General features: G+C 35.3%; 1 protein-coding gene across 3 annotated transcripts in view; it reads right to left on the reverse strand.

Moving 5' to 3' along the window:
• Positions 1-26,734, reverse strand: part of LOC125673075 (uncharacterized) — a 74,528-nt gene that overhangs the window by 20,956 nt on the left and 26,838 nt on the right. For all 3 annotated transcript variants that reach the window (XR_007369265.2, XM_048909344.2, XM_048909345.2), the window contains exons 5-6: positions 15,516-15,698; positions 14,795-15,352 (exon numbers count right to left, since the gene is read on the reverse strand). Coding sequence is in view for 2 of the 3 variants with exons in the window: in XM_048909344.2 (XP_048765301.2) it covers positions 14,795-15,352; positions 15,516-15,698 (741 nt within the window). In the remaining variant the exon portion in view is untranslated. The remainder of the gene's footprint in view (positions 1-14,794; positions 15,353-15,515; positions 15,699-26,734) is intronic.

The raw sequence follows: 26,734 nt of genomic DNA on the forward strand, positions 1-26,734 counted from the left end.
AAGACTGTATAAGGATTCAAAATTGTTTAAATGTAATATAACAATTCTAAAGACACCTTTATTCAACGTGAACTGTTAAATGAAGTAAAGACAAAGAACGGTGATCAATTTCATACTTCTTATCAAGAATACAACATACGCGTACGATAAACACGGACCTCTGGACACACCAGAGGTGAGAACAGGTTTCGTGGAGGAGTGTGCATCCTTAATTGACCGATCGCAACTGACGTGAGCGCTATATCATGATCAGTTAACCAAGGAATCCACAGTCAAAATCAGTATGAAAACTGAAGATAACGAACAGTGGTAAATCTCAAAACTCCTTTAAGCAATGCAAAATAGTTATTTGGGCAAACACACGGACCCCTGAACACACAAGGGGTTGAATCAGGTGCCTAGGGGGAGTAAGCATCCCCTGTCAAACTGCAATACACACCGTGAGCCCTATATCTTGATCAGGTAAACGGAGTAATCCTTAGTCAAAATCAGTGTGCCAAGAACGGTCTAACAACTGGTATGAAACACGTCAGACAGCATTTGCCCCAATGATAGGTTGTATTGGCAAACTAGATCGTTATAACGACCATATAATTTACAAAATGCTTACTTTAAACGGGGTTGTTGAAACCCCGGTACCATCAGCTTGTTTGTCAGTAGCTTACCTCGATTTAAAAACTGACCATACCCAGAAAAAGCTTATGCATATCGAATCAGTTGAGAGATATAAACATCATGTGTAGGTGATAATGTAATATTGCTATATATATAACGTGTTATAGTAACTTATTATAAACAATACTGCTGTATTTACGATTAACTACTTACTTTAATATTGCTTGTTTATACTCACTTAGACCGGAAGTTGACTGCTTTGTGAACAAACATTTCTAAAATTCCGTTACATTACTTATCAAATATTTAATTGTACGCATAGTCATATTATAGGATGTGTCCACGAGGTCGGGAAAGTATTGTTCAATTTATTAATAGACTCTTACTTATCTCAAATGTTTTTCTCGCAATATCAACTTTGACGTCACTTTTCAATTTTATAATACATACTGTGACGTCATAGTACTTCCGTGTATGTATTCGTGCGTATAGGAAATAAACACGACTGAAGAAGACCGGTAACACGGTTGAAATATTTCTACAAAGTCTTTAGAGTGTTTTTTAAAAATATTTTATACTTAGAAAAAAAGAGACTTCATATATATATATATATATATATATATATATATATATATATATATATATATAAGGAATGATCGCGTAAAGTGTTGAAAAGTCATGCGTTTTTCATGTTATTGATTTGAGAAAAGATTAGCAATTTCAAGTTTACAAAAAGTTCTTTAAAATTTCTCAGAATCCACATTTGATATACACCACTTGTGGCATATGTAGTCGCACAGTAAGTTTGAAGTTTCTATTTCACAGCTGTTAATATTTTTGTGAGGAGCAAAGATACTTGCTTCGTAGAGCACTTACTGGATCCAGCAATGTATCTTTATTTGTAAGTGTTTTTATGTAGTTTAGAAATTCAGTATAGTTTCGGTAACTCATATTTATTTCACCCATGACTGGGATATTAACTATGTTTAAAACTCTGACATGGTTTTGAAGAATTTCATCTTTTGAAAGGGCAGTGGGTAGAGATTGACAATATGTATATGTATTCAGGGGCTCCTCAGCACCCACCTGTGCTTCTGTCAAAATACCGGCAAAATATCAGATATTTCCTTAAGTGTTCTTGTCCTGCAATAGCAAGCACATTTTTGTGAGACGTTTTGAATCCACTACTACAGTTGTTATAAAAACTCTTTGGGTTGGAAATAGATCGCGTGGTTTGGAAGTAAGCGGAAAAATCATCGGGTGTTACTAAAACGCAGAACGGAAAATGGAACGGAACGTAAAAAGTACTGTACGTATAGTTGATATTTGAAGGTGGTCAGAATTTTGTAAAATCAAGAGGTTTATTGTATTATAAATAAGGACAGCAGGAATTACTGAGATAACGGAAAGTTATCTTAATATTCCGTCCTTTGATATACGCAATAAGTTATAATTTAATATGCATACGGTGCGTATATTTAAAATCATAATAACTTGTTATTTAAACAAGCGCTTGTGGGTATCATTCTCTTTGCCCGGCTTTGTCGTTTTCTGACACTCTTTCCCCAAACGTGTATGACAGTATGTTGATTCATTAACAGAAAAAAAAATAAAAATGAGGAAAAGTACGAAGACACGAATCACTATTTCACCTTCCAAATTATATTACTTTTTATTTGGCTGTCACCTTTGGAAACGATTTAATAGGCCTCTGCATTTAATGAGAGTTTTCCACCACATCCCCATCCCCACCCCAAAAACAACATTGAAAAAATAAAATCATAATTGCAACTATTTCAGTGATAATTTTTTTCTGTTCTTCAGTTGTTGGTTTTCCTCTCTTTTCTTTCTTAAGAAAACGTGATTTTCATTTGTTAACTTATAATAATGAAAGAGGGATGATATAAGTGCACATGCACTTGTTTTCCAATCTCAACAATTCAAATGATATGTATTCAATTATTTCCTCTTTTGTTTGGTTGGTTTTTCCAATCATCTGTGATTTGTATGAAACGTTTTATTACTGATCGCATTTTTATAAATAGATTAACATTATCAACTGTTGACTGTAATCGAAATGACTATGTAATAGATATTTAACAGTATAATACAAGTATTCATACTGATACGAAAAAAATGAAAACAGTGATGAAGTTGTTGTGTATTGGACGTTCGTTGAAAGTGCGTTTTTGGTAAAAGAATTATATTGATATTTCTAACCAATGATGTTTTCCTTGTTTCAGTAAATTGAGAAGAAATACGTTTATATAAAGAATCAATGATAATCACAATGTTCTTCTGGAATTGTTTGTATTTAGCATTCAAAATCACGTACATTGGGGTCCTGTTAGAATTGTGTAATTCTTTATCATCAAGTAACATATTGACTATTTCGACAAGGGTCTCTATGGGAATTTCATTCTAATCTTTCCCTGGATTGGACATATTCATAGTAAAGAGTACCAGGAGCCCTTTGTATTACACACATCTACTACACTACACTACTAGAGACCAAGATACCTTATGTGTAGGTCATATAAAGAAGAAACCATTGATGCATAATATGATATATAGCATATACAAATATTCATAGTGTACAGTAGATGCAAATATCTTCTCTTAGTCCTCGCCTAGGGCACCATGGTTCACTGGATCGGGTACGTTTATAATACAATAAAAATTAGGCCGAATTAAGAATTTGTTAGAGAAAAGGAAGCGTACTTGTACATGTTTTAAAAGTGATACTAGTAGATGAAAAGTAAAACAGTTTTTAGAAATACAAGATAAATTATGTTGAGATCTAAGTGCGATTAACATAATTTCATTCAATATTTCTCTAGAATGTGAGATACATGTTTATTGAGATTATAGCGAGCGCAGCGACCCAGCGCGGAGCGCTGCCTCGTACTGCGAGCTCTAGTGACTAGATCGCGGGAAATAATCCGAGCTAAATATCAACCTCTAACAAGAATTTTTTTGACGCCAATCCCAGAAGTCCCTCGTACAAAATGGCGGATGGTTCGATTCGCAAAAAAATATTTTAAAAAATCTTTGAAGTATTACAAACCTTTCTTATTTGAAAGGAAAGGATGACAATCATATTCTTCCCCCTTTCTTTTTAAAAAGAAATTGGCGAGAAGAGCAAGACAGTAATCCTACGTATTGACAGTGAACCAGATCAGTTTTCCTTGTTTTCAATATAATTTTTTTGAAAATGTATTCAGATATGCTGCGCTCGCCCCAACGGTCACAACGGAATCGTATTACACTTAAATTTGATTAAGATGGTGAGATATATTCCTGAGATTTCATCGGGCGCATGCGAATGTCTTTGGAATCATTTGAGAGCATTGGAATGCGATGAGGCATACGTGTGAGAATTTATCAAATGATTTAGAATTGTTTTTAATTACTTGGGAATATTCTTGAGATTATAAAGAAATTCAGTTAGGTTTGATTGGGATGATATGATGAGACAAATGTCTAAGATTTTATCAGATGAATGAGAAGTTTTTTCGAATGATTTGAGAACATTTATAAGATTATTGATTATTATTATTGCTGATGCTATCGTTTCACTTATTGGATTTTGATGTTTCTTTCAACAGAATGTTCTGAGTGATATTTTGTGACAAACTATTATTCTTCTTAATTGTCATTTAATGAAAAAGATGTTCTTTTCCTTACCAAAACGACTTTTTAATTTAGCCCAACATATCGTTTAAGCATAATATGTATATTGTTGCAAAACGCGGACATTTCATTAGCTTAACGTAGGTCGTGGGCTTGCTTACATCATCATTTTTGATACGCAAGTCTCAACGTCTTTTTATGTGTACATTCAATACGCAACTTCCGAGATATTAGCTCTTCTGTGCTGGAGGTACGTTCGGTGTTCTTTTGAACGCTTGAGTGGGTACAAGATGTATACATATACTATAGAACTATAGAATAGATATGTAAATAAGGATAAAAGTAATGAAAGTGTAAATTTTGTTTATATCAGCCGTTAATATACATTAAACTGACCATATCAAGAACAATATTTGTTTGAATTAGGCCATCAAATTAAATATGAAATTATTATTTTTTTTATTTCCTCCTCTGCACGAGTGATATTTTAATCAAAGAAAAATAGTGATCATCGATTTTTGTTTGAGCTATTTTATCAGATACTAATAAAGTTACTAATATTGTGTGTCCCTGCAGTAAGGGTGGTTGCATAATGTCTGATAATCGGCCATTAGGATATATATGCATTTGTACGCACCGATAAGCATTTGTACGCACCGCGTGTGGACGATAGTATGTTTTGCGTCTCACTGTGCATAAGAGTTCCACAAAGGGAAAGAACTATTGGGCAACTCGGAAATTTCGTATTGTGACGTAACAGTTGACTAAAAAAAGTAGACATGGCTTATTGATTGAATATAAAGAACGTAATACTTTACAGATAACACATAAATATGACGAACAATTATCATCAAAGTAGAACATACATCGTTTAATTTTGTTAAGTCTTCCTTTCGTTTCCGGTGCAAAATTTCGGCTAGTAATATGTTTTATTATGGGTCGGTGTAAAGGCAAATTTTGACTCCCGTAGATTAATGACCGGGGGTCATTTTTCGACGTCGAAAAATGACCCCCGGTCATTATTAGACGTAGAATAATGACCCCTTGTGCCCGTAGAAAAAAACTGTCTTTCAAAAAATCAGTCCATTTCACGTTTAGAAAAATGACCCCCGTAGAATAATGACCCCTAGTAAATTATATTAAGGATTATTTCTCTGGTAATGCCTAAGGGAGGTAGTCCAACATTGTCACATTATAAGTAAATCTATCATTCACATGAAACGTAACCAGATTAAAACATATCAGGAATTGTAATTTTGTTTCAAAAATAAGAATTTACTTGTTTTAACAAAAGAGTGACTCGTAATTTTTCTGTCGATAAGCCCAACCTCTGCAGACCTGGATGGACATGCCGTGAGGTTACTATGTCTTGGAAATCCTCTAAGTCTGATCAGTGACGGGAATTGTGTACTCATACGGATATTCAAGGAATTTCGAGGGGGGGGGGGATTGCGCCTCCCCCCACCATCAGTCATTTTTATAGGGTGCTAAACCTGGAATTAATCTTAATTAATCACATCTTTTTGTAAATTTGCTTCCTCTACATTCTTCGCACACATACACAATGCCAGAGAGAGAGAGAGAGAGAGAGAGAGAGATAGAGAGACAGAGAGACAGAGAGAGACAGACAGAGAGAGAGAGAATTACAGAAAGAGAGAGAGAGAGAGTAGAAGGTGATACACTTTACTCTAGTGCGTTTCTACACGGTGATAGCAGGTGCACTGCATTTACTGTGATATGACAGTGCGGCGTTTTAATTAGGGTGTTTTGATAATTTAACAATTTAACACAATAGGCAGTGGCGTAGCTGGGCTAAAAATAATAGGGGTACCAAAGAAATCCACTTTAAACACATTTTGACTTGACAAGCAAAAAAAAAAAATAATAAAATTAAATTAAAAAAAAACAACAAAAAACACGTAGGGTATCCTTCTGACACTCCCAAATCCTATTTCGTGGGGAGGGGGGTGACGACTTTACACTTCCCTTTTCACTTTTTTAACACTTTAGATGCTTTGCTTGTATGCCATTTCCTAGTGACTTCATTAATCAAGTTTCATGTGTTTTCGTGTCTCCCGAAGACAATTTTGAAGAATTGAAGATTCGTGGCCTCTGGAGGGCTTCCGACTGTAATGCCTCACTTTTTTATTTGTGGGTACTAACTAACAATCCCAATCTGATAAAAATGAGATCCTCCGTCTGCTCCTTTGTATTTATATTGTAGAGACAATATGAAAACAAAGGAACGGACCGGGGATCCTATTCTAGTCAGATTGTAAAAAAGCCTTACTTAAGCGGGGGGGGGGGGGAGGGGGGGCACAACCATACTCCTTACCCTTTTGAAAAGTGTGGGGACATGTGCCCCGGCTGTATCTTCCCCTACTCCCCCGTACTGTGTACGACATACAGTACTTATGAACATTGGAATGGGGGGGGGGGGATCCCCTTCTAATATAAATGAGATGTAACTATTTTCACCGTGAGAACATTTTTCTTGTAACTAACAATTTTATGATGGTTTTAAACGTAACTCGGTCCAAAAAAATTTAGTACGGAGAGAATAAGTTATGTACATGCAAGAAATAATGCTTTGAGTGCCTAGAACCTGCATATTAGAATTGAGTATTTTTTAACCGTGGTATATTCTCATCTGATCAATTTATGTTAATTTTCTGTTAAAAAAGTGAGGGAGCACAAACCCACATGCCCCCCCCCCCCCATCTTCCAAAAGTGGGGGGGGGGGGGCACGTGCCCCCGTCCCCTTGTCCTACACCCCTGATAGGCATAAATTATCCAGTGAAATGTTATAGTCTACCCAAAGTTAACGTTCGCATACTCACTAATACCTCTATCAACACTTACTCATTTTTCAAAATTCTTGAAAAACGATAATGATGTGTAAATGAAATAAGCTATTGACTTCAGTTGCGAAAAATGTATGTCAATTCGTCAGTTTTAAGAAGATTTCACGCCTTTCTGTGACACAAGAAGTATTGTATTTAGACGCAACTCTTTTTATGTGTGTGTTTGATTACACAAGATCTATACATGTAAATAGAACACATTTTCAGAATGGAACTCCCCTTTTGAGAACTAAAATTTATGGTAGAACCCGTTTTTGAAAATTCCCTGGATCCGTCCCCAAAATATGCGGTTTTTTCAGTTGTAATTGGTCATGGAACCTACAGTTGGTTTTCCTCAAATGTAATGAACTAGTTCTTACTTTTATTTTATTAACCGTGAAAAAAATTTACATATGGAATAAATTTGATAAGAGGAGCAGCAGAAACGATAACTCTGGGTAAATAATGACCTGAAACCCGTATAAACTCCTTTAAAATCAATCAATCTGCTAAGAAAGGGAGGGGGTCACTTTTCTACGGAGGTCATTATTTTTCAGGTATGACACGCAAAATAATGATCCCTGGGTCTTCTTTCTACAAAATTTTCCAATTTTTCTACGGCTAGGGGATCACTTTTCGATGTCGAAAAATGATCCCCGGTCATTATTCTATGGGGGTCAAAATTTGCCTTTACACCGGCACGAGCCGGCCCTTTATATGATATAAGTTTGGAGAAGTCGCCTGCGTTTCTGCGGGACTGGTGTCTGTTACCACGGAAATGTTCTAGTAAAGAATGATGTATGTTAATATATTTTTAAACAAAGATTTATATATTATATTGTTTTACCATGAAAAAAAATAATTCATGGTATAACACGTAAAACTTTCGACTATAACTTTTAAATGGCATGACCTTTGCACAATACATTCAGGCAATATATAGTTAGAAGACAGAAAATCAACAGTGTTTGACAAGCGGTGTGTGCTTTAGAAGCCACGCCATTAAGCTGTCCTACACGGACTGCATGAGAATTGAACACGGTTACAGTATGTCAAACTGGAGCATTACATTGGGTATGATAAAATTTGCCAAGAATTTTGTCAAATTGTAGGGTTTGAGGAAAGGGGGTGGGGTTACAGCTGTTTTTAATGTTCATTTCTGTCCCAATTTGTAATACAATACGAATCCCGAGAATTTTAGAAGTAACCTATAATAAACAAGAGACACCTGAAAAGACGGGGGGGGGGGGGGGGGGGTAGCCAGAGGAGTTCGTTACACTTCTGAAAATTCTTATCTCGCCTAATTCAAAAATGAAGTCAAAGTTCTATTTCAATCCAAACGTTTTGGGGTAAGAGGGGTAAATCCTTTTTTCCAATTCCTCGGTTAATTTGATTACATTTCCACAATAATTAACTACTCATAGGCGTAACTTGGGTTCGACTATTACCGAGGCTATCGACATTTTAACAACGTAAAAGGTGGTGTTTTTTTTTACCGAGGCAGCTGCCTCGGTTGCCTCAATGGAAGCTTCGCCACTGCTACTACTATTTAAAAAAAATCATGAGCCAGCCTATATATCGTAAACATGTGGGGTTATTCCCCACCTCCATTCCCTAATGCAACGTAACTCAATATATACACGTGGAGCTGTTGTATCTTGCTTAAAACGTCTCCCTCGAGAATTTTTCACACATATGGAGACATCACCAAGACCAAAGAAGGGCTTCAAATTTAGGCCTATGCTCGGCGCTTAAATGGCCAATTAGCAGTGAGGGTTCTTTAGCGTACCACGCCTCTTGTAACTCGGGTCATCCGTTTTTAAGGTCATCACCTGATGCCGAGCGTTTGACGATGGAACTGTCACTACCTGTTTTAACGACTTAGGTCTGTCGCAGCCGGGATTCGAACCCTGGCCTTCCGCATGCGGGGCGAACGGAGATAAAAAAAATTAAAAATATTGAATCACACATGAAGAAACAAAATCTTAAAGCAGATTTTAACGGAAAGATTACATTAGATACTTATTCAATATATATGTATATGTAATTAACATTGTCCAAGCGCGAATCTAGAAAATTTTCAGGGGGTGGGGGGTGGGAGTGAACCTGAGGATTAAGCTTTTAATATGATGATATGTATTTTGTGTATTTTCTATTGTCTACATTGTGTTTTATAGGTTAGCTACCAAATAAAAACACTCTTTAAAAAGATATTAAAATATGACAACAGAATTTACAAAGGGGTATGATCAAAAATCCAATGTCTGACCAAAAAAAAAAAAGCTAATTCACATAAATTTTATTAACAACCCACCACTTTCAAACTAAATTTGATGAATGTTGAAAATAATGAAAAACAGTGTGTAAATCGATGTCGGATGACATAAACTTACAGGAGTTTACCCCCTTTCCCATACTATTCAAATTTAGATTCCTATCCTACAATCAATGCGATGCAGTAATAGTGTTTCCGGAAAAATATAAGTAATATACTCTCTTTCTCTCATACTCTTTTCTTAAAATTATAATCAAAGGTGTCTGTGTGTGTTGCAACACCAGTACCCCTCCTCTAGATTAACTAAAGTAATGTACATGCATTTTTGCACATGTAAATTCTGTATATCTAATTATGTTTTGGTCGTCCAAAATATTGAAAATTAATAATGAAGAGTTGATGATATGTTAAAGATATCTTGACCCTGATCTAAATAAGTCGATGACTAATATTTACAGAATTTGTTACATTTCCAACATTGCCTACGAAAAAATCACACAATGAACATATAAATAAACTCAGTGAATTGAATTTTTTTTACAGTCACATATTAGTCTTCATGAATTGAGGACCGCATCGTATTGTACGTCCCCTGTATTCAGGAAAAAATAACTCGCTCTGCATTGTGAAAAATGTATTCTTTTTGGAGATATTTTTATTCAAATATAAGAATTTTTATCACGTGCCATTACGAAAACTGGCAAGATCAGAAATTTTAACGTGCAACGTCACGGAAAAGAAATTATATTTAGTCGATGCGATTGATCGTACAAACGTATAGATCTTAGTATTGATTGATCGGACAAGTGTAAATTGTATATAGCATGGATAGTCAAGATCGTAGCGGCTAGCCTAGGGGCTACGTATAGTGGCTGATTTGTACAATTTTGCAATGTGTTGTCTTCTCGTTATTATGAGGTGAAAAGTAACTAATCATATCATTTTGTCGTCTTTTCTTAGGGGGAGGGGGGGCGAAAAGTTGCTTGGGGACAAAAGTTGCTAAACATCGTTTTGTTGTCTCTTTGCCTCGAAATAACAAACAGAAGATAAAGTGTAAAGTGACAGAAACCAACCACCATACCTAACCCCTAGACTAGCCGCTACGATCCTGAACACAGCCTGCTGTTGACTTTGGTATTGCGAGTTAAATTCTTATACGAGTACGTACCTTATTGAGATACTAATCAGGCGTGTATCCAGTGGCGGATTTAAGGGGGCGCAGCTGTCGCGCGCCACCCTCAAAGTTTCAAATTTAAGGTAAATCTTTTTATCAGATTTAGAAAAATGTACTAAACGCTAAAAGAAGCAATAATTTCTTCCACTCCCGGAGAAATAAATGACACAATCTTTTGATTTCTTGGATTACTTAATTGGGAGAACTTAATTTTTCCAAAAACGTTTAAAATTTGCGTCATTTTACTAAATTCCCGTTATTAAAAATGATGGAAAATAGTACAAATTACTTAAATAGGAGACATATTTCAAGCCCTATAAAATCTGTTAAATCCAGGAGCTTCCGAGGGCTTTGCCCTTGACCCACAGCCTCATGAAGTGGAGCCCCCACTAACTGCAATTCCTGGATCCGCCCCTGGTAGCTAGCCCTGTTTTGAAGTGCAATTTAATCCCATACAGGCGAGGGGTCTGGGGGCGTCCAGGGCACAGTCCTGGTGGGGGGGTTCGGGGGGTTCAGGGGGGGGGGGGGCACCCCACTCGGGAAAACCATATTAGCAAATCAGGGCCCCTAAAACATTGAGAAAGCTTCTTTTTTAACAAAATATATTTAATAATTTACCTTATTGTTTTGTGGCTAAAGCATGATTTTAAGAATCACTGAAGAGACCCGACTTTCAAAAATGCATCCTGTGCCCAATCTCAACATAACATGTCATGTGACGGCATAATGTAAATTAGATTGCAGAATGTATCAAACATTGGCGATGACCATCAATTTAGTTGTCATCAAATAACCATCTCCCAGCATCTAAAAGTTTATCTTTAATTTACATTAAGCCACCGTGTACGTCTTGCCTTCAAAGTAATTAATTTGAAATTGTTGCAGTTTTACACAGTCTCCCTTCTCCTATATTTCTCTCACTGACGCAACTTTTTTTTCTATATTTCTAGTCACAGAATAATGTGCAACATGGACACGATTTAAGATGAAAAATTTCAAATTTCATGTTTCCATTTATAATGTTTAGAATGCTTAGCTAAGGTATTTCTGATGGTCAGCAAAATTTGCAATGTCAGCGGTCGAAGTATATGGCAGATAGAGAGCTCACAATTCATTCTTATGTAAACAAGGCTCGTACCATGATTTCTTTACATGTAGGTTAGATATACTAGCAAACATTTCGTTTAGATTAGATTTTTCCCCAATTTTCAAGTTAATTCTTAACAGAATTAAATAGTTTCTAGTGTTTGACATATCTCATTTTGTTTTAAACATGTTATTTTCTATCAAGCAATATATATGTAAACAGAAACATTGCACGAGCTTTGTGTACGTAACGAAAAAAATGTGAGTACTGTATCTCGCTTGTAACTCAAGAACTGATATTCAAATTTTGGTTAAGCATTAGAAATATTTGAGTTAAACATTGTAAACAACAAAAATGGAAAAATAGAATTTGAAAATTTTCAGCTCACATCGTGTCCATACCCCTTTAACGATTTTTTTTCCCACTTAAATCTTTCATCGCCGGATTTTATCAAAATTTTTCTAAATTTTACCAGCCTATGAGGTGTGATTTTCTCGCGAAGGAATTCTTTGGAAATATTTAGTTGCTACAGTTCCCGAAAATGTCCGGCCCATACATTTGGTGCCTGCATCAATGTTTCTTGTGCTGTTACTGTATAGCGTTTTAGGAGCGGGCAACTTGGGGAGGCGATGTTGAGAATGTCTTTATAAACGTTTTAGATCCACCCAGAAAAAAAAAATCGGACGAGGATTTCCCAGTTCATGACAGTTTAATTCAGAGATTTGACGCGTTTATGACGGACATTTGAAAATGGCAAGTTCATAATTTTATTCCTACCCCATAATACAAATTTCGTGAAGATCGGACAACATTGAATAATTGAAAGCGTTGGGCAGGAATATAATATAAAGAAAAATTTCAATGAGTACTACTGGAAATGTCTCCGACAACATTTTCAGAACCCCCTGGGGGAAAGGAGTTAATTATTCTTCAAAGTCCCCCCCCCTTAAATTTGACGTGCATTTGGTGGAGAGAGAGAGAGAGAGAGAGAGAGAGAGAGAGAGAGAGAGAGAGAGAGAGAATCGATCATATTTACAAATGAATAAAAGAACAGCAGGTAAAATATAGACCCTACATGTATTCTAGCAAAGTTGAACTTCCTTGAGTGTTTGAAATTCGCTGTAAAACTAGGTAGACGTGCAGGGCTGTCTACTTGTAAAAGTTGTTAGCCCTGCCAAAGAAAGACCTACTAGCCCTGAGAAAAAAAATGCATTTTTAAAATTTACTTTTACATGTATTACTAGTGAATCAATCTTCTAATGAAGTACGATGGACCTAATTCTTTTCTAGTAGATTATATTTTATTGAATTGCGGTAGAATATAGAGTAAAATGTACTAAATTGACGAGGTCTGTTCACTTTATTATAGGTACAATAATGAATTTGATTCATCTAAATTTTATTTGCGGATATTTCATCACGTCCCGTAGGACGTCTATACCTGGAAGTTTATTCGCCCGTGGCAAAATGTATCGTTTCGGGCGGTCGGGCGCACGGTTATTTCAAACCCTGCACCGGGCTCAAGACTCTAAATCTAAATAGATCAAGAAAGTGAAGTTGTTCGAAAATTAAATAAAGTAGCAGACGTTTTAAGTAAATCTGCATAAAGTTAAAAATAAATATAGTTTTAAACCGCGTTGATGTTTTCGAGGGGTTATTTGGCTTGGGAAAATGAGCATTTCTGTGTGTTTGTGGGTGTGTGTGTATGTGTAAAATAAACATAGATATATTGTAAAATAGAAACAATTTTGGTTGTTTTTCTGGTTAGAATCTTAAGACATGATTAAACTATATGAAATAAAAAAAAAATAACCTTAATGGTACTCAAAAATAAAATTATACTATTATATTAGTTTATTCAATGTTACCGCGATCATGCGATCGCAAAAGAAGAAATAAATCCAATTATAAGCCGCGCGACATGATTAAGATATATAGCACAATAAATGTATACGTTTATATATACTGTATTAAGAAATTTTGCGATATATATTCTGTAAAGAATTGATTATTTTGCCCATACATATTTGATTTCCCCTTCAAAACCAGGAGTCGGTTACGTTGTTTTTGGATTACTTTTGATGTGATGCATGAAAAGTTAATGGATAACGTTGTTGAATGACGTCACGAATATTTGCAACGTTATTTGTTAAAAACTGCTGCATTGGTGGTTTTTATCAATCTTTGACAGCTTTTTGTTTAGAAAACGAACTCGATTACCCAATATTTTTTATAAATATTTTTCAAAATGTTTTTGTTTCGCTTTGATATCAATATTATCAAGATGAACAGCACCAAATTCTAAGTAGTATTGTGTAATGAATAAAGTTAATCACTATTATTTTGCATATAATGCAACGGAAAACAGTGTGGCTACTGTTAAAACAATGGTATGTTGAAGACATAATTACTAAAATATGTGCTGTTGAATGACAAACAATTTTCACAAAGTAGTATATACATTGTCAAGGTACATAGGTCAAATTTTCAGGTGAGATTTTCGAGTGAGAAGAAAAGGTCGATAAACCCGCGACTTACGTTAACAGTATCATAATGAGTCATTCTTACGATAAAGGATCGAACAACGATATCAATTGTTATGAAATGTTTTCATTCTTCCAATACATTAAAACTATTTCATAAGGAAATCCCCATCTTATATATTAGAATAGGATGCATGCATCCTTTCTTAGAAAAGTGTTCTAATATTTCATTCCCTCCAATACTTAACAATTGTAGCAAAGTTTTGAAAATTTTGTTTTGATATGCTAGTAGTTATTACTTGTATATCCATACAGCATCATTGCAAACCATGCCTAGCACTGAGCAATGTAAATTGAGCAGAATACACAGTTAATGTAAATATTTAGACTTTAAAATGTACTCAGACATATGGAAGGTCAACACCGAGAATCATCGTAGGTATCATTTGCAACTTTCAAAGCCTTGCATCTTTCCGAAATGATTTGGAAAGTTTCTTTTAATCCTTTCGCGTTGACAATACATGAATCGGATATACTTTCATCAATGTATATCAATTTTGGATCAGTGATACGTAAGTAAGATAATATGATTAACAATGATTAAAGATAACAAAGTATCAAATTTACCATCAATGATTGGAAATAATTAGTACTAAAATATAGCAAAAACCCGAGTAAACTTACGTCTTTTAGACACCATCTCTCTTACTCTAATGAATCGTTCATTATCACCGTCTTTGTCCTCTCTCTCCTCCACCATGACGTGTCGTATTACGTCTATCCCCAGTTGTGTGATAAGCAACTCCTCCATCCTTTTCGGTATATACAAGCATCTCTCCCCATTATCTGGATCATGCCACCAAGTACGGACGTATTCCAATAACGAGTTCACAGACGACAGATTGAGGTAGTTCTTATAGTCCTCGTCAGTCTTCAGACAATTCAGAACAAAGTAACCCATCACCTGATGGCGGACATTATCCGATACAAACCCCACAGTCCCACTACTACCATCTCCATTCATTGTTAACACCTTGTCGTTGTACACCATATCTTTAATCAAGTCAATAGCTTCAGTTGTTCTCATATCATGGTTTAATTCCCTTAAAGAAGGAAACGCCCCTAGGATTTGTCTGTGTTTCTCCTCGCACAAGGTATTTACTCTGATGCTATAGTTATCAGACATCAAAATGGAAACTAGTATGCTCCACTTCTTCTGGTCAGATACCAATTCTGTGAATCCTATTATACATATGAAGTATTTTTGATATATTAGCGAAATAATAAACGGATTAAACTCATCAGAACATTGATTTGTTTCCCATCTAAGGTATGGAAATTTGATTTAATTGTGCACAACTGCACTAATTGAATAATAAGCTGATGCCACACGTTTAAAACTGACCTTTCTCAAATCTTCCTAGGATTGAATATGCTGATACAAATCTCACAGCTTCCCCGTATGAAATTCCATCTGCCCATGCTATAGGGTCTAGGTTCTTCACCCTACACCATTCTTGTATAAAAGTCTGAAACTCGTTATCAGCGAAGCCCTCAAGGACCGGTCCAACATCGAAACCTGTGTAAACTGAAGGACAATATTATACTGTAGTCCACTAGACATTCCATTACAAATATTGATATACAATTCCATCCTTGAACGATCACGTTATCACAAATACGCACGTACATATGTGCGTTAAAGTTATAATACATACAATAATAGTAACCAGTATTTGTAACACATAAAACAGTTATCTTAGTTTAGGAAGCCAAAGGGCAAAACATATTGTGAAAACACAGCCATTGCTTAATTTTCCACCTGTTATTAATGTAATGAAAGCGAGAGTGCTACATAGCGTGTTAGCTACAATTGCTTCTGAATTAACAGATGATCATAACGTCTCATTTGTTTATTCATATTTGTCATGTGGAACATATCAAGAAAAAACATATCATCTCTATTTGTATTCCGATTCAAGAAAAAAATAGAATTCAAAACGGGACACTACACGTACAATACATCTAATATAGATACATGGATTATCCTCATTTCACTTGATAAGTGTCATACAAGCGTTTCGATGTCGCAATGCCCAAATATTGTTTCACAAACTGCGTTGGAACTCCTTTCATCTCAACGTGACTACAGATGTGAAATATCCTTATCCAAATTCCGGACCAGCGAAAAAAAAAAGATTATGGCGATGAAAAAGTGAAGATCTCTCTCTCTCTCTCTCTCTCTCTCTCTCTCTCTCTCTCTCTCTCATTATTTTAAGATAGGCAGGTAAAGACACAATCATGCTGCATGTCGTTTTATTCGTTGGAAAACATATATTTTCATGGCATTTGTCATTTGTCGTTTAGTGATGAAATTAGTCCTATTCCACACAACATCCGATAGTTAAAATGTATTGTATAATTTAAAAATAGATACATTAATATAATTTCTAGCTTTCATCGATATAAATGTAGCCATACATACCACAAAATGTGTGCTTTAACTCATTTTTAAAACTACCTCCACCCCCAAGACACTATTTCACAATATTCATCACGAACCTCTTTACATTCAATAATTTTAATATATGAGAAAACTCTGATAAATCAAACTAGTCTAATAAACGAAGCTAAATAAAATTGATAGTACACATTGTAAATGAATATTAAATTATTTAAATAAATAAACACGACATCCGGGTCTTTAACACATTCCGCTGTAAAACTGGGGCAGATATATCACATTTGTTTGCGATACAAACTTATCAATTTTTGTCGACATCTTTTACCTTTTGAGTTATAGTTAGGCGATATTCAGTACGCAATGAGAACGTGTTTTACCCGAGATACCGGTTTTGTAGCATAGGCTTTTCCCCCACATAGACTTTCCTCCCTGAAAAATGCGCCAGGGATAGATTTTTTTTCCCAAAATGGGGTGGGGTTGGGGGCGGGGGGGGGGGGGCATATAGTTCCCCCTATGTAGAGTCAGTATAAAGTTTTCCCCTCGGCGGAAAAACTACCCTGGTATAGAATTTCCCCTTCTTTTTAAATATCTTGAAAAGTAAAATAGATGCACTGTATAAATAAAGGTAATTTAATCTTCCCTTCTCATAATAAATGACGGAAAAGACTTGATATGTCTGAATGAATTTTGGTGTATCATTACACGATTTGAATAATTTCCTTTAAATATCCCATACGACGATAATTGTGATAAACAAGACCCTGTTCAAAATAAAGGGGGAAAAAAAACAACTTCATGGGTATAGATAATAAGAGAGTTCCAGTAATAGAACTGGAAACGGATATCATAGCTAAAATGTAAGAAGGGGAAAAAAGCGTACTTTCATTTAGGGAAAAATTCTATACTGGGACGGTTTTTCCTAGGGGCGGATTGGGCCCGGGTCCTAACATTTATATGCATTTCAAAAACATATATATATTTTTTAATCATAAATGATCATACAATTTTTGATGATAGAAAGTCATTTTAATAGAGATATATGGTGTACAAAGTGCAATGTAAAGACCAAAAAAAAAAAACCACACACACACACCAAAAAACTAAAACAGAAAAAAAAACCAAAAACAGCCAAACAAACAAAACAAATGGCATCATATTGTAAACAGGCGACCGCGCTTCCGAAAGCAATAATAAAATATAATGAATAATAGTAAACTATGGTACAAGTCACTTACCCCATATAATATTTATAGGTTATAGACTTTGTATGGGAAAATATGACGACCGCGTTTTTTGGCGCGTAGACGGACCGAGCTTGCGAGGTCCGTTCGCGACAAAAAATGAGGTCGTCATATCTCCCATACAAAGTCTATAACCTTTTTATTATATACTTTCAATTTCATTTAGAGACTAACAATAATTCTATTTTTAACAATAACTTTATCGGTTTAACTGAGTAAAAGATGAAAAACACGAAAAAATTGAATATTAACGGCGTAGAAATTTGATTGTGACGTAATGTTTGCGGGCCGGAATGTTTCCGGGCATATATCGTGTGATATATGCCCTCAAACTTTTAAAGAAAAAAGAAGAGATGAAATTGAAAGTATATAATAATGTTGATTATGTTCAGATGCCCGATGGGCGTGGTCATAATAACACTCGGGAGCTACGCAATCTCGTGTCATTATGACCACGTTCATCGAGTATCTGCACATAACCAACAATATTGTATGGGATAACTACTACATACATTTAAATAGGCCCAGTAGCCTTCTCTTGCGGTTTATATTTCATAATTCATATATTTACATGAAACATTGGTGCAAGCACAAATTTATGGGCGGCAAGATTTTGGTAAATGTAAATAACTACATATTTTAAGAAAAGGTTTTCAAAAGAATTCCTTTGTTTAAGTACATATGCTACATCAGAGATATTTAATATGGATAAAAAATTGATGATATGTACAACAATATTTTGAAATTAAAAACTTTCTTTACTTTATGTATTAAAAAAAAAGCAGTTTTATCCCTCGTTCACACGAAGAATTTGATTTGCATTAAACCTAAGTTATTGCGAATTAAATCTGAACCGCGTTCACACGGATATTTTAATGCGCATTAGTTTACTTCGAATTAAAATTTACATCGCGATTTAATGCGAATTAAATTTACTTCGCATTAGCTCCGTGTGAACACAAAGCGAAGCTAATTCGCATTAAATGTACACACATGCCTAATGACAAATTTGGGTCACATGCATCATACCGTGGTCAGCTAGATATATTAATGTTAGATTTGTGCGAAAAACAAACACGACAACACTCCTTGTGTGTAGATCAGTTACATGTACATGTAAATTGTAAACATGTACACTATATATAGACCTAGTATTTTGAACAATGAATTATGTATCTATCCAATATTCAAATATCTATAAAAATAATTTTCAATAATATAGTATATCCTTTGATTCATTCCCTACACTTTAGGCCTAATTCAGAGATACATGCGAATTTAATGCGCATTGGTTTACTTCGCATTAAATATTACCGCCGTGTGAACGCTATTTGATTCGAATTAATTTAATGTGCATTATTTTACTTCGTATCAAATGTAATGCGAAGTAAAATTTAATGCGCATCTGTGTGAACGACGCATTAGTAGAAAACAATATGGGAGAAAAAAAGTAAAACCCCTACTGGACTCGAACCCGCGATCTAGAGTTCAGTAGCCAACGTAGCGTTTCTTCTCTCTCTCTCTCTCTCTTTGTAGTCAGCGTGCTTACACACTGAGCTACTCAGGTAGGCAATGATTTAAAAACAAATGAATAGACAAATATTGCTGATATTTATATTTTCATCTATGTTTTAAAAGAAAGTCAGCCATTATGACGGTGTAGAGTACGTCCTAAAGGGTGCGCGAAAATTACAACGCAAAGGCTGGCAGAATTTAGAGAAATTTCGTTCAAATCCAGAAATGAACCAACTAAGTGAAAAGAATCGTTAATGTTATGAATTAACTATTTATTGGTAGCTCACACTCAATAATACAACTGGTCTTATATAAGATCTTAACTTAATTCGCAATACCAAAGTCAACAGCAAGCTATACCCGGTTTACACTCGTACGATTGATCGATATAAAAATATGTTTGTCCGATCAATTGATATACTTCGCCTCGATTGCATAAATTTTCTTTTCTGTGATGTTGCGCCTGAAAATTTCTGACATTGGCAGTTTTCGTGAAGTCGCTTGGTAAGAACGTTTATATTTCAATAAAAAGACTTCTAAACAGGATACATTTTTTTTATACTGCGTAAGTTATTTCCCCTGGCAGCTAATTTTTTTTCTGTAATATATGAAAAATAATGTGACTGTAAAATAATTTCAGTCATTGATTTTATTGATGTGTCCATTCTGTGATTTTTTTTCGCAGGCAGTGTTGGGTTATGATATAATAAAATATTTAAATATTAGTCCTTTACTTATTAAGATCTGAATCAAGATATCTCTAGTATATCATCAATTCTCCATTATTAATTTTAATCCATATTTTGAAGTTTGGAGAACAAAAACACATTTAGATATGCATATATTACATGTGCAACCAGCATATGTACATTTCATTGGCGAATCTAGAAGGGGGGCACTTTTGATTTTGGTTTAAGAGAGAGAGAGAGAGAGAGAGAAATTGGAGTATGACATCTATATTTTTCAGGGAATATCAATACGGAATTGATTATAGGATACAAATACAAATCTAAGTTCCAATAGTTAGGTGAGGAGGGGGGTGGTAAAAACTCCCGTAAGTCTATGTCATCCAACATAGTTTTTCCACAAAATGATTATCATTATTTTCCAAATTAATCAAATTCAGTTTGAAGGGGGGGGGGGGGGGGGCGGAGGGGGTGTGTTGATGAAAACTATTTGTGACACCCTTAACAATCAACGTTGTAAATTTGTTTGTCATTTCAAATTCGTTTTTAAACAGTGTTTTTATTTGGAAGCCAATCTATATAACCAAATGCAAACGATATGAAATAACAAAATACATATCATGATATCGACAACCTAATCCTCTGATTCACCTCTCTCCCTCGAAAATTTTCTAGATCCGCGCCTGGACAATGTCAATTACATGTAAATGTATATTATATCCGTATCTTATGTAATATTTCCGTTGAAATTTGGACTGGTTTGTTTGGTGTTTTTTTTTTTTCATGTGCAATTCAATATTTCAAAAATATGTTGGTTTTTTTTTATTTAGATCAGGTTTTAAAGCATTGAGTAGCTCGACCTACATTTAGTTACGTAGCATTAAGGGGTGGAGGTAGGGGCTCCTACTATTAAGAGTTGGCCATTTTAAAGTTCGATTTATAGGCTGGTTCCTAACTTTCTTCAAAAATAGTGAATTGTAGTGGAAATATAATCAAACTAACCAAAGTTTTGGAATGAAAGATCATCCCTTGTCCCTTTACCCCAAAAATCCAGGATTTAGAGCTTTGATTTCATTTTTGAATTTTGCATGATAAGATTTTCAGACAATTGAGAAACCAACTTCTCCTTCGGGTGCCCCCCTGAGAAAAGCAACAAACAAAAACAAAACAAAAAAGAAAGAAAATGTAACATGCCTGAATTTATTTACAGCATCACACGGTTTCATCGTGCTTTTCTTTCCAGGTGTTTTTTTTTTCTTTACAGATTACTTCTAAAATTCTCGGGATTCATATTGTATTACAATCTGGACAGAAATAAACATTAAATACGGCTTATACACGCCTCCCTTTTCCCCCAGCCCTACAATCTTGACAACAGTTCACTCAATGTCATGCTCCAATTCAGGGGCAGATCCAGAGGAGGTTCCAGAAATGGGCCCCCCATCCCCCACTCCTTTCGTCAGAAAAAAATGCTAAAACAGGTAAAAATAACGCATTTTTGGGGTAACCCCCCCCCCCCTTTTGAATGTCAGAATTAATTAGCTGCAATAATGTAGTCCTCTCTGAATTTTTTTTTTTTTTTTTTTTTTTTTATTTTTTTTTAGGGAGAGGGCTACAACTCCTTAGGATCTCCGTAATGGTGCAAATGCGGGAGTGATTCACTCCCGCAACATTTGCGCTCATTCTAAACATTTCCTGACTTTCTTTACGTAAATAAAATGATATTCTATGTTTCTTAGTCAATATATAAATTTACAACCTGCAACTTTAGATTTGTGAGGCTCTATTCTACCGTTTTCAACAATTTCGATAAATTCCAATTTCTCGATTCATATTTGTGCGCCATGTTTGATGTACTGAAGTTTCAACTTCCGGTTGTCAAGTCATTTGCATATGCCATATAAGGTAGTATTTACATCAATTGACAAATATGGAGGCGGAAGCTATTTCGTCGGTACTGAAAAGGTTTGAATTTAATATCAAGTTAAAAACCGAACAGCAGAGTGTAAATTCTTTCTGCAACAATATGATTTTCCTTTCTTTGTCGAAGTGGCTCGAATAACTACATTTTCGCGCTGATTGTCAATCTTTAGGCTTTTCATTAGATCCACCTACGAGATCTCGCGATAACAAGCATGGCGGAGCAGACGAAGAATTTTGCATGCTGTACATTATATTTAATGAAAAACACCTTTATTAGACATGCCCGAGCACAAAGTTAGTACTCCTTTTGGTGTAAACAACATTTGGGACTAATACACAGAGTTTATTATCGGTTATTCATAAAATTATTTTGCACCATTACAGAGATCCTATGGAATTGTAGCCCTATCCCGAAAACGTCAGAATAAAGAAAAAATGGATAGGGCTACATTATTGCAGCTAGAATTAATGGTAGAAGCCCCCCTGTCAAAACTTCCCTGATCCGCCCCTGCAGTCTGACATGTTATGACCATGTTCAGTTCTCGTGTAGTCCGTGTACGTGCGGCTTGATGGCGTGGTGTCTAGAGCATACACCGCTTGTCAAACATTATTGATTTTCTGTCTTCTAATTACAGAATGCCTTGTTATGCGAAATGTATAGTCCAAAGGTCTTGACATTCAAAATCATAGTCGAAAGTACCATGCATTATCTTTTTCGTGGTCGTAAAAATGTAACATATATTAAAGCGTTGTTCAAAAAATAAATAGGTCAATAAAAGACGCCATTCTTTATTAGAACACTTCCGCAGTAACATACACCTATTCTGCAGAAACGCATCCGACTTTTCCAAACTTATATCAAAGTGTCGGCCCATCATAACTACGAGTGAATGAAATCGGACACAAAGGACCGTGGGTTACCTAAAATGAAAGCTACTAAGAACGTGGAATTCGGATATCAAGAACAAAACAATATACAACTGCAGAAAAGGAATAATTCGAAATATAAGTGATATCTAGATATAATATGATTATTCTAATGTAATTATGTTACTATCAATATTTATTACAAACGAATACCAAGGGGGTATAATTAATGTATTGAATTAAACTGTGCATATAACATATTTAAAAGAGAAACATGTATCGCTTTATGGTATACACAAGACTTGAAATACTTTTAATTCTAATGTTAGAATTTATGAATCAGTGTAGATCAATTTTGTAAAATACCAGTGCTTGGTAATCGGTTACCAGGTTTTGGCTCATAAAGTAATGCATGTTTCTCTTTTAAATATGGTATATGCACAGTTTAACTGAATGCATTAATTATACCGGGTCAAGCCCAGTATTTTGACGGTCCAATGGTCCGACGGTCCAATAGTCCGACGGTCCTATAGTCCGACAAGTTGACCGTAACCAAAAGTTTTAATTAATAGAGCTAAAATTTATTCATGTCAGGCATTATTTTATGGAAATTATCAGAAACCGCCAAAATCGACACGATCGGATTATAAATCAGACAATGAATTTCTGACCAAAATCATTAAAGTGTGAAGTAAATCAGAGAAACCCGGTATTTATGGAAATCAAAACTGCTAACTGATGAAGTACAAGCAAAATATGTAGTAAATGACCCTTACCATTGCAGATAAATTCAACATTTTTTTACACGGACGGACAAACATCATCAAGCTTTAAACCGGATTGCTTTGAAACCTGGCCAAAACAGAACTTCAAAAAAAAGTAATTATTGCCTTTCCATGTTATGTTTAATAAAAGTATTTCCGTGTCTTAATCCCTGACATGATAAAATTCCTACATCATTTTGAGATCTAACTGACTAGATCGTTGAGTATGAATATGAATTAAGTAGTCTATGAAATTACTAAGAAGATAATGAAGCAAATGATATTTTGGTCGATGATGAAAGACTGCTACACGTGTTGTTAGTTTTAATCTGTATAATCAATCAAAATAAAATGAATGTTACAATAAGCTTTCGCGTACAGAAAGTAAAATTTAAAAAAAAAGAACTTGTTCACATCAATGGTCTGATTTGGCAAAAATACCATTCATTTATACATTCATAATACTTGCAATAACCATGTTTGTTGGCAAAAAAGGAAAGAAAAGCCTAAAAAGCAAAGAGCAAACAAAGGAAAAATAGAGCTCTAGTGTCGTTATCCAGGTGAGTCAAGATCTTATAAGAAGTGTCTTAATTGTAGAAGAAGTTGTACCGATAAGACGTGAAATTGCCCCAATTAAAAAAGATATTACAAATCAAGTATATTATGCTGGTAAATATTCCCTCTAAACAAAATTGGAATAAAACTCAAAATATCACTAAGTAACCGATTGGGATTGTAAATTACAATGTCATGCCATTAAATGGCGTCCGTAACGAAGAAAATGTTAACACTAGTTTATATCAAAGTTATTTTTAGGAAACGCAGTCGAGAAACAACATGTTTATTCCATTCCTAGTAAATCTATAATGTTTGTAGCATAAATATTAAGATAATGTCAGCTAATACTGTAAATATTTGTATGCTTGTAAGACTTTTACTCACCCCCTTTTTCGGTTTTCCGCTGTAGAACATCATTCTCCCACTATTACCAGACCCAACTTATCAGAATCCCTGTTACTCAAACACATACTTGTGGTGTAAGCTGATGTTTGAAAGATAGGAGGAATGCTGTTTTAAAACAATTTTCCATTTCTCTGATTTCTTAGTAAAAATGAAAATTATAACCAAATTTCGCCTTATTTTGCAATTTTTTGCAATATAATTAACAAATACCAGTGACTAACAAATTAATCAAAAATATCACATTATACCAATATTGCTGTTTTTGAGGACAATACAGTGATTAAGCCGCCTGAGTAGTACAATATTCACCGAGCCCAAAGGACGAGATGAATACTGTACTTCGAAGATAACTAAATCATCGTATTGACTGGAAAAAACCCAGCAACATTCATTTTATGATATGATTTAATAATTAAATTATACAAACTCATTTATACTGGCCTGTCGGACTACCGGATTGTCAGAATACCGGCCCGTCGGACTATCGAACCGCAGGAATACCGGCCCTTCAGACTATCGGGCCGTCGGAATACTGGGCGGTCACCTCATAGGTTGTTACATGTATGAAGGGTTTAATACTAGGTATGTCGTCAATTCTGCATTCAATATGACCCTCTCTAGTTTTTGACAAGTGATCCCCACCCCCACCCACCCCAAAAAACCTAGTAAAATATGAATTATTTTCAGCATAAACATGACATGGTGTCACATTAAATCTTAAAATATCGTACTAGATAATAGCCATCAACATATATCTTGTCCGTAACACAGACACAGGAGGATAATGGGTGGTGGTGGTGGTGGTGGTGGTGGGGCTATCTGGACCAATGCCTGTGACGGACTGGATCAGTGAATATTTAGAAGGTCAGTGGAAATCGTTTGTGCAACACGTAAACTTAACTTTCTTGGGACCCCTTAAAGCGAAAAAGGAGGTTGAAAGGTGTGCATGTGAAAGGTGAAGATAACGAACCGTGATCAATCTCATGACTCCTATAAGCAATACAAAATAGATAGTTGGGCAAACACGGAACCCTGGACACACCGGAGGTGGGATGAGGTGCTTAAGGGGAGTGAGCATCCCCTGTCAACAGGTCACATCCGCCTTGAGTCCTATGTGTGATGATATGGGTTGGACAAACAGGGCGTGACATATATATTTCACGCGAATTGTAAAAGAGGAGGATCGAAAACTTTGAAAAATGTGAAGCTTGTGTAAAGTCCAGAACCAATCACATACATGTATACAATAGATACAAGATCCATAGTAGATATCACATAAATAGAGAAACCCTTGATCAATTTGTGACCGATCTCAAGTTGTTAGAGAAAGGGTGCAACTACTGGAGTTTTACGAAGAGTCTTATTTATATAATCAACGACTGACTTTTACAATTTAAAGGGATCAACTCCACCTACAAAAATTGTACCGAAATATATATACAGACTGCTTCAGTAAAAACACCAAAACCGACAACTATGTTTCATAACAGAGCATTGTAAACTCTTTAACAATTCTTATACACCGCCGCGATGTCCTCGAGGTTAGAGCGCTCGCCCCGCATGCGGAAGGCCGGGTTCGAATCCCAGGTCTAAGTCGTTAAAACAGATAGTTCCAACGCATCAGGTGTGAATGTCACGGGTCCTCCGATATGACCTTAAAAACGGATGTCCCGTGTTACAGTAGGTGTGACACGCTAAAGAACCCTCAATGGCCGTAAACGCCGAGCAGAGGCCTAAATTTGGAGCCCTTCACCGGTCTTGGTGACGTCTCCACATCAGTGAAAATTCTTGAGAGAGACGTTAAACAAAATACAATTTTATTATGTCTACACTTTCGCAATGCAAAATTCGTTTTGACTTTTGATTAAGTTAAACTTATCGATTTGCAAATGTAATTTTGTTCACTGCAAATGGTTAGTGAGTAGTGCATAAAGGGACCCAGATAATTGCCATAAAAAAGAAAGTGGTTTTAAGCTTTACTGTATGTCATGAGTGTACCACGCTCCATGTGAGCAGACGAACTCAAGTTATCCTGAAATTTCTAAATAATGTGCCATCAGCCCTGAAAAAGTGCTCTATATATTACATCTTGGGTTTCTGGAACAAAGAAACCCACACATACATACCTTTGAACAATAGCTCTGTACTAGACCAAACGTTAGGATGGTAGGCTTGTCGAAATATATTTTGTCATAGCATCC

This window comes from Ostrea edulis, chromosome 3, assembly GCF_947568905.1.
Source record: "Ostrea edulis chromosome 3, xbOstEdul1.1, whole genome shotgun sequence".
Classification (NCBI taxonomy): Eukaryota; Metazoa; Mollusca; class Bivalvia; order Ostreida; family Ostreidae; genus Ostrea; species Ostrea edulis.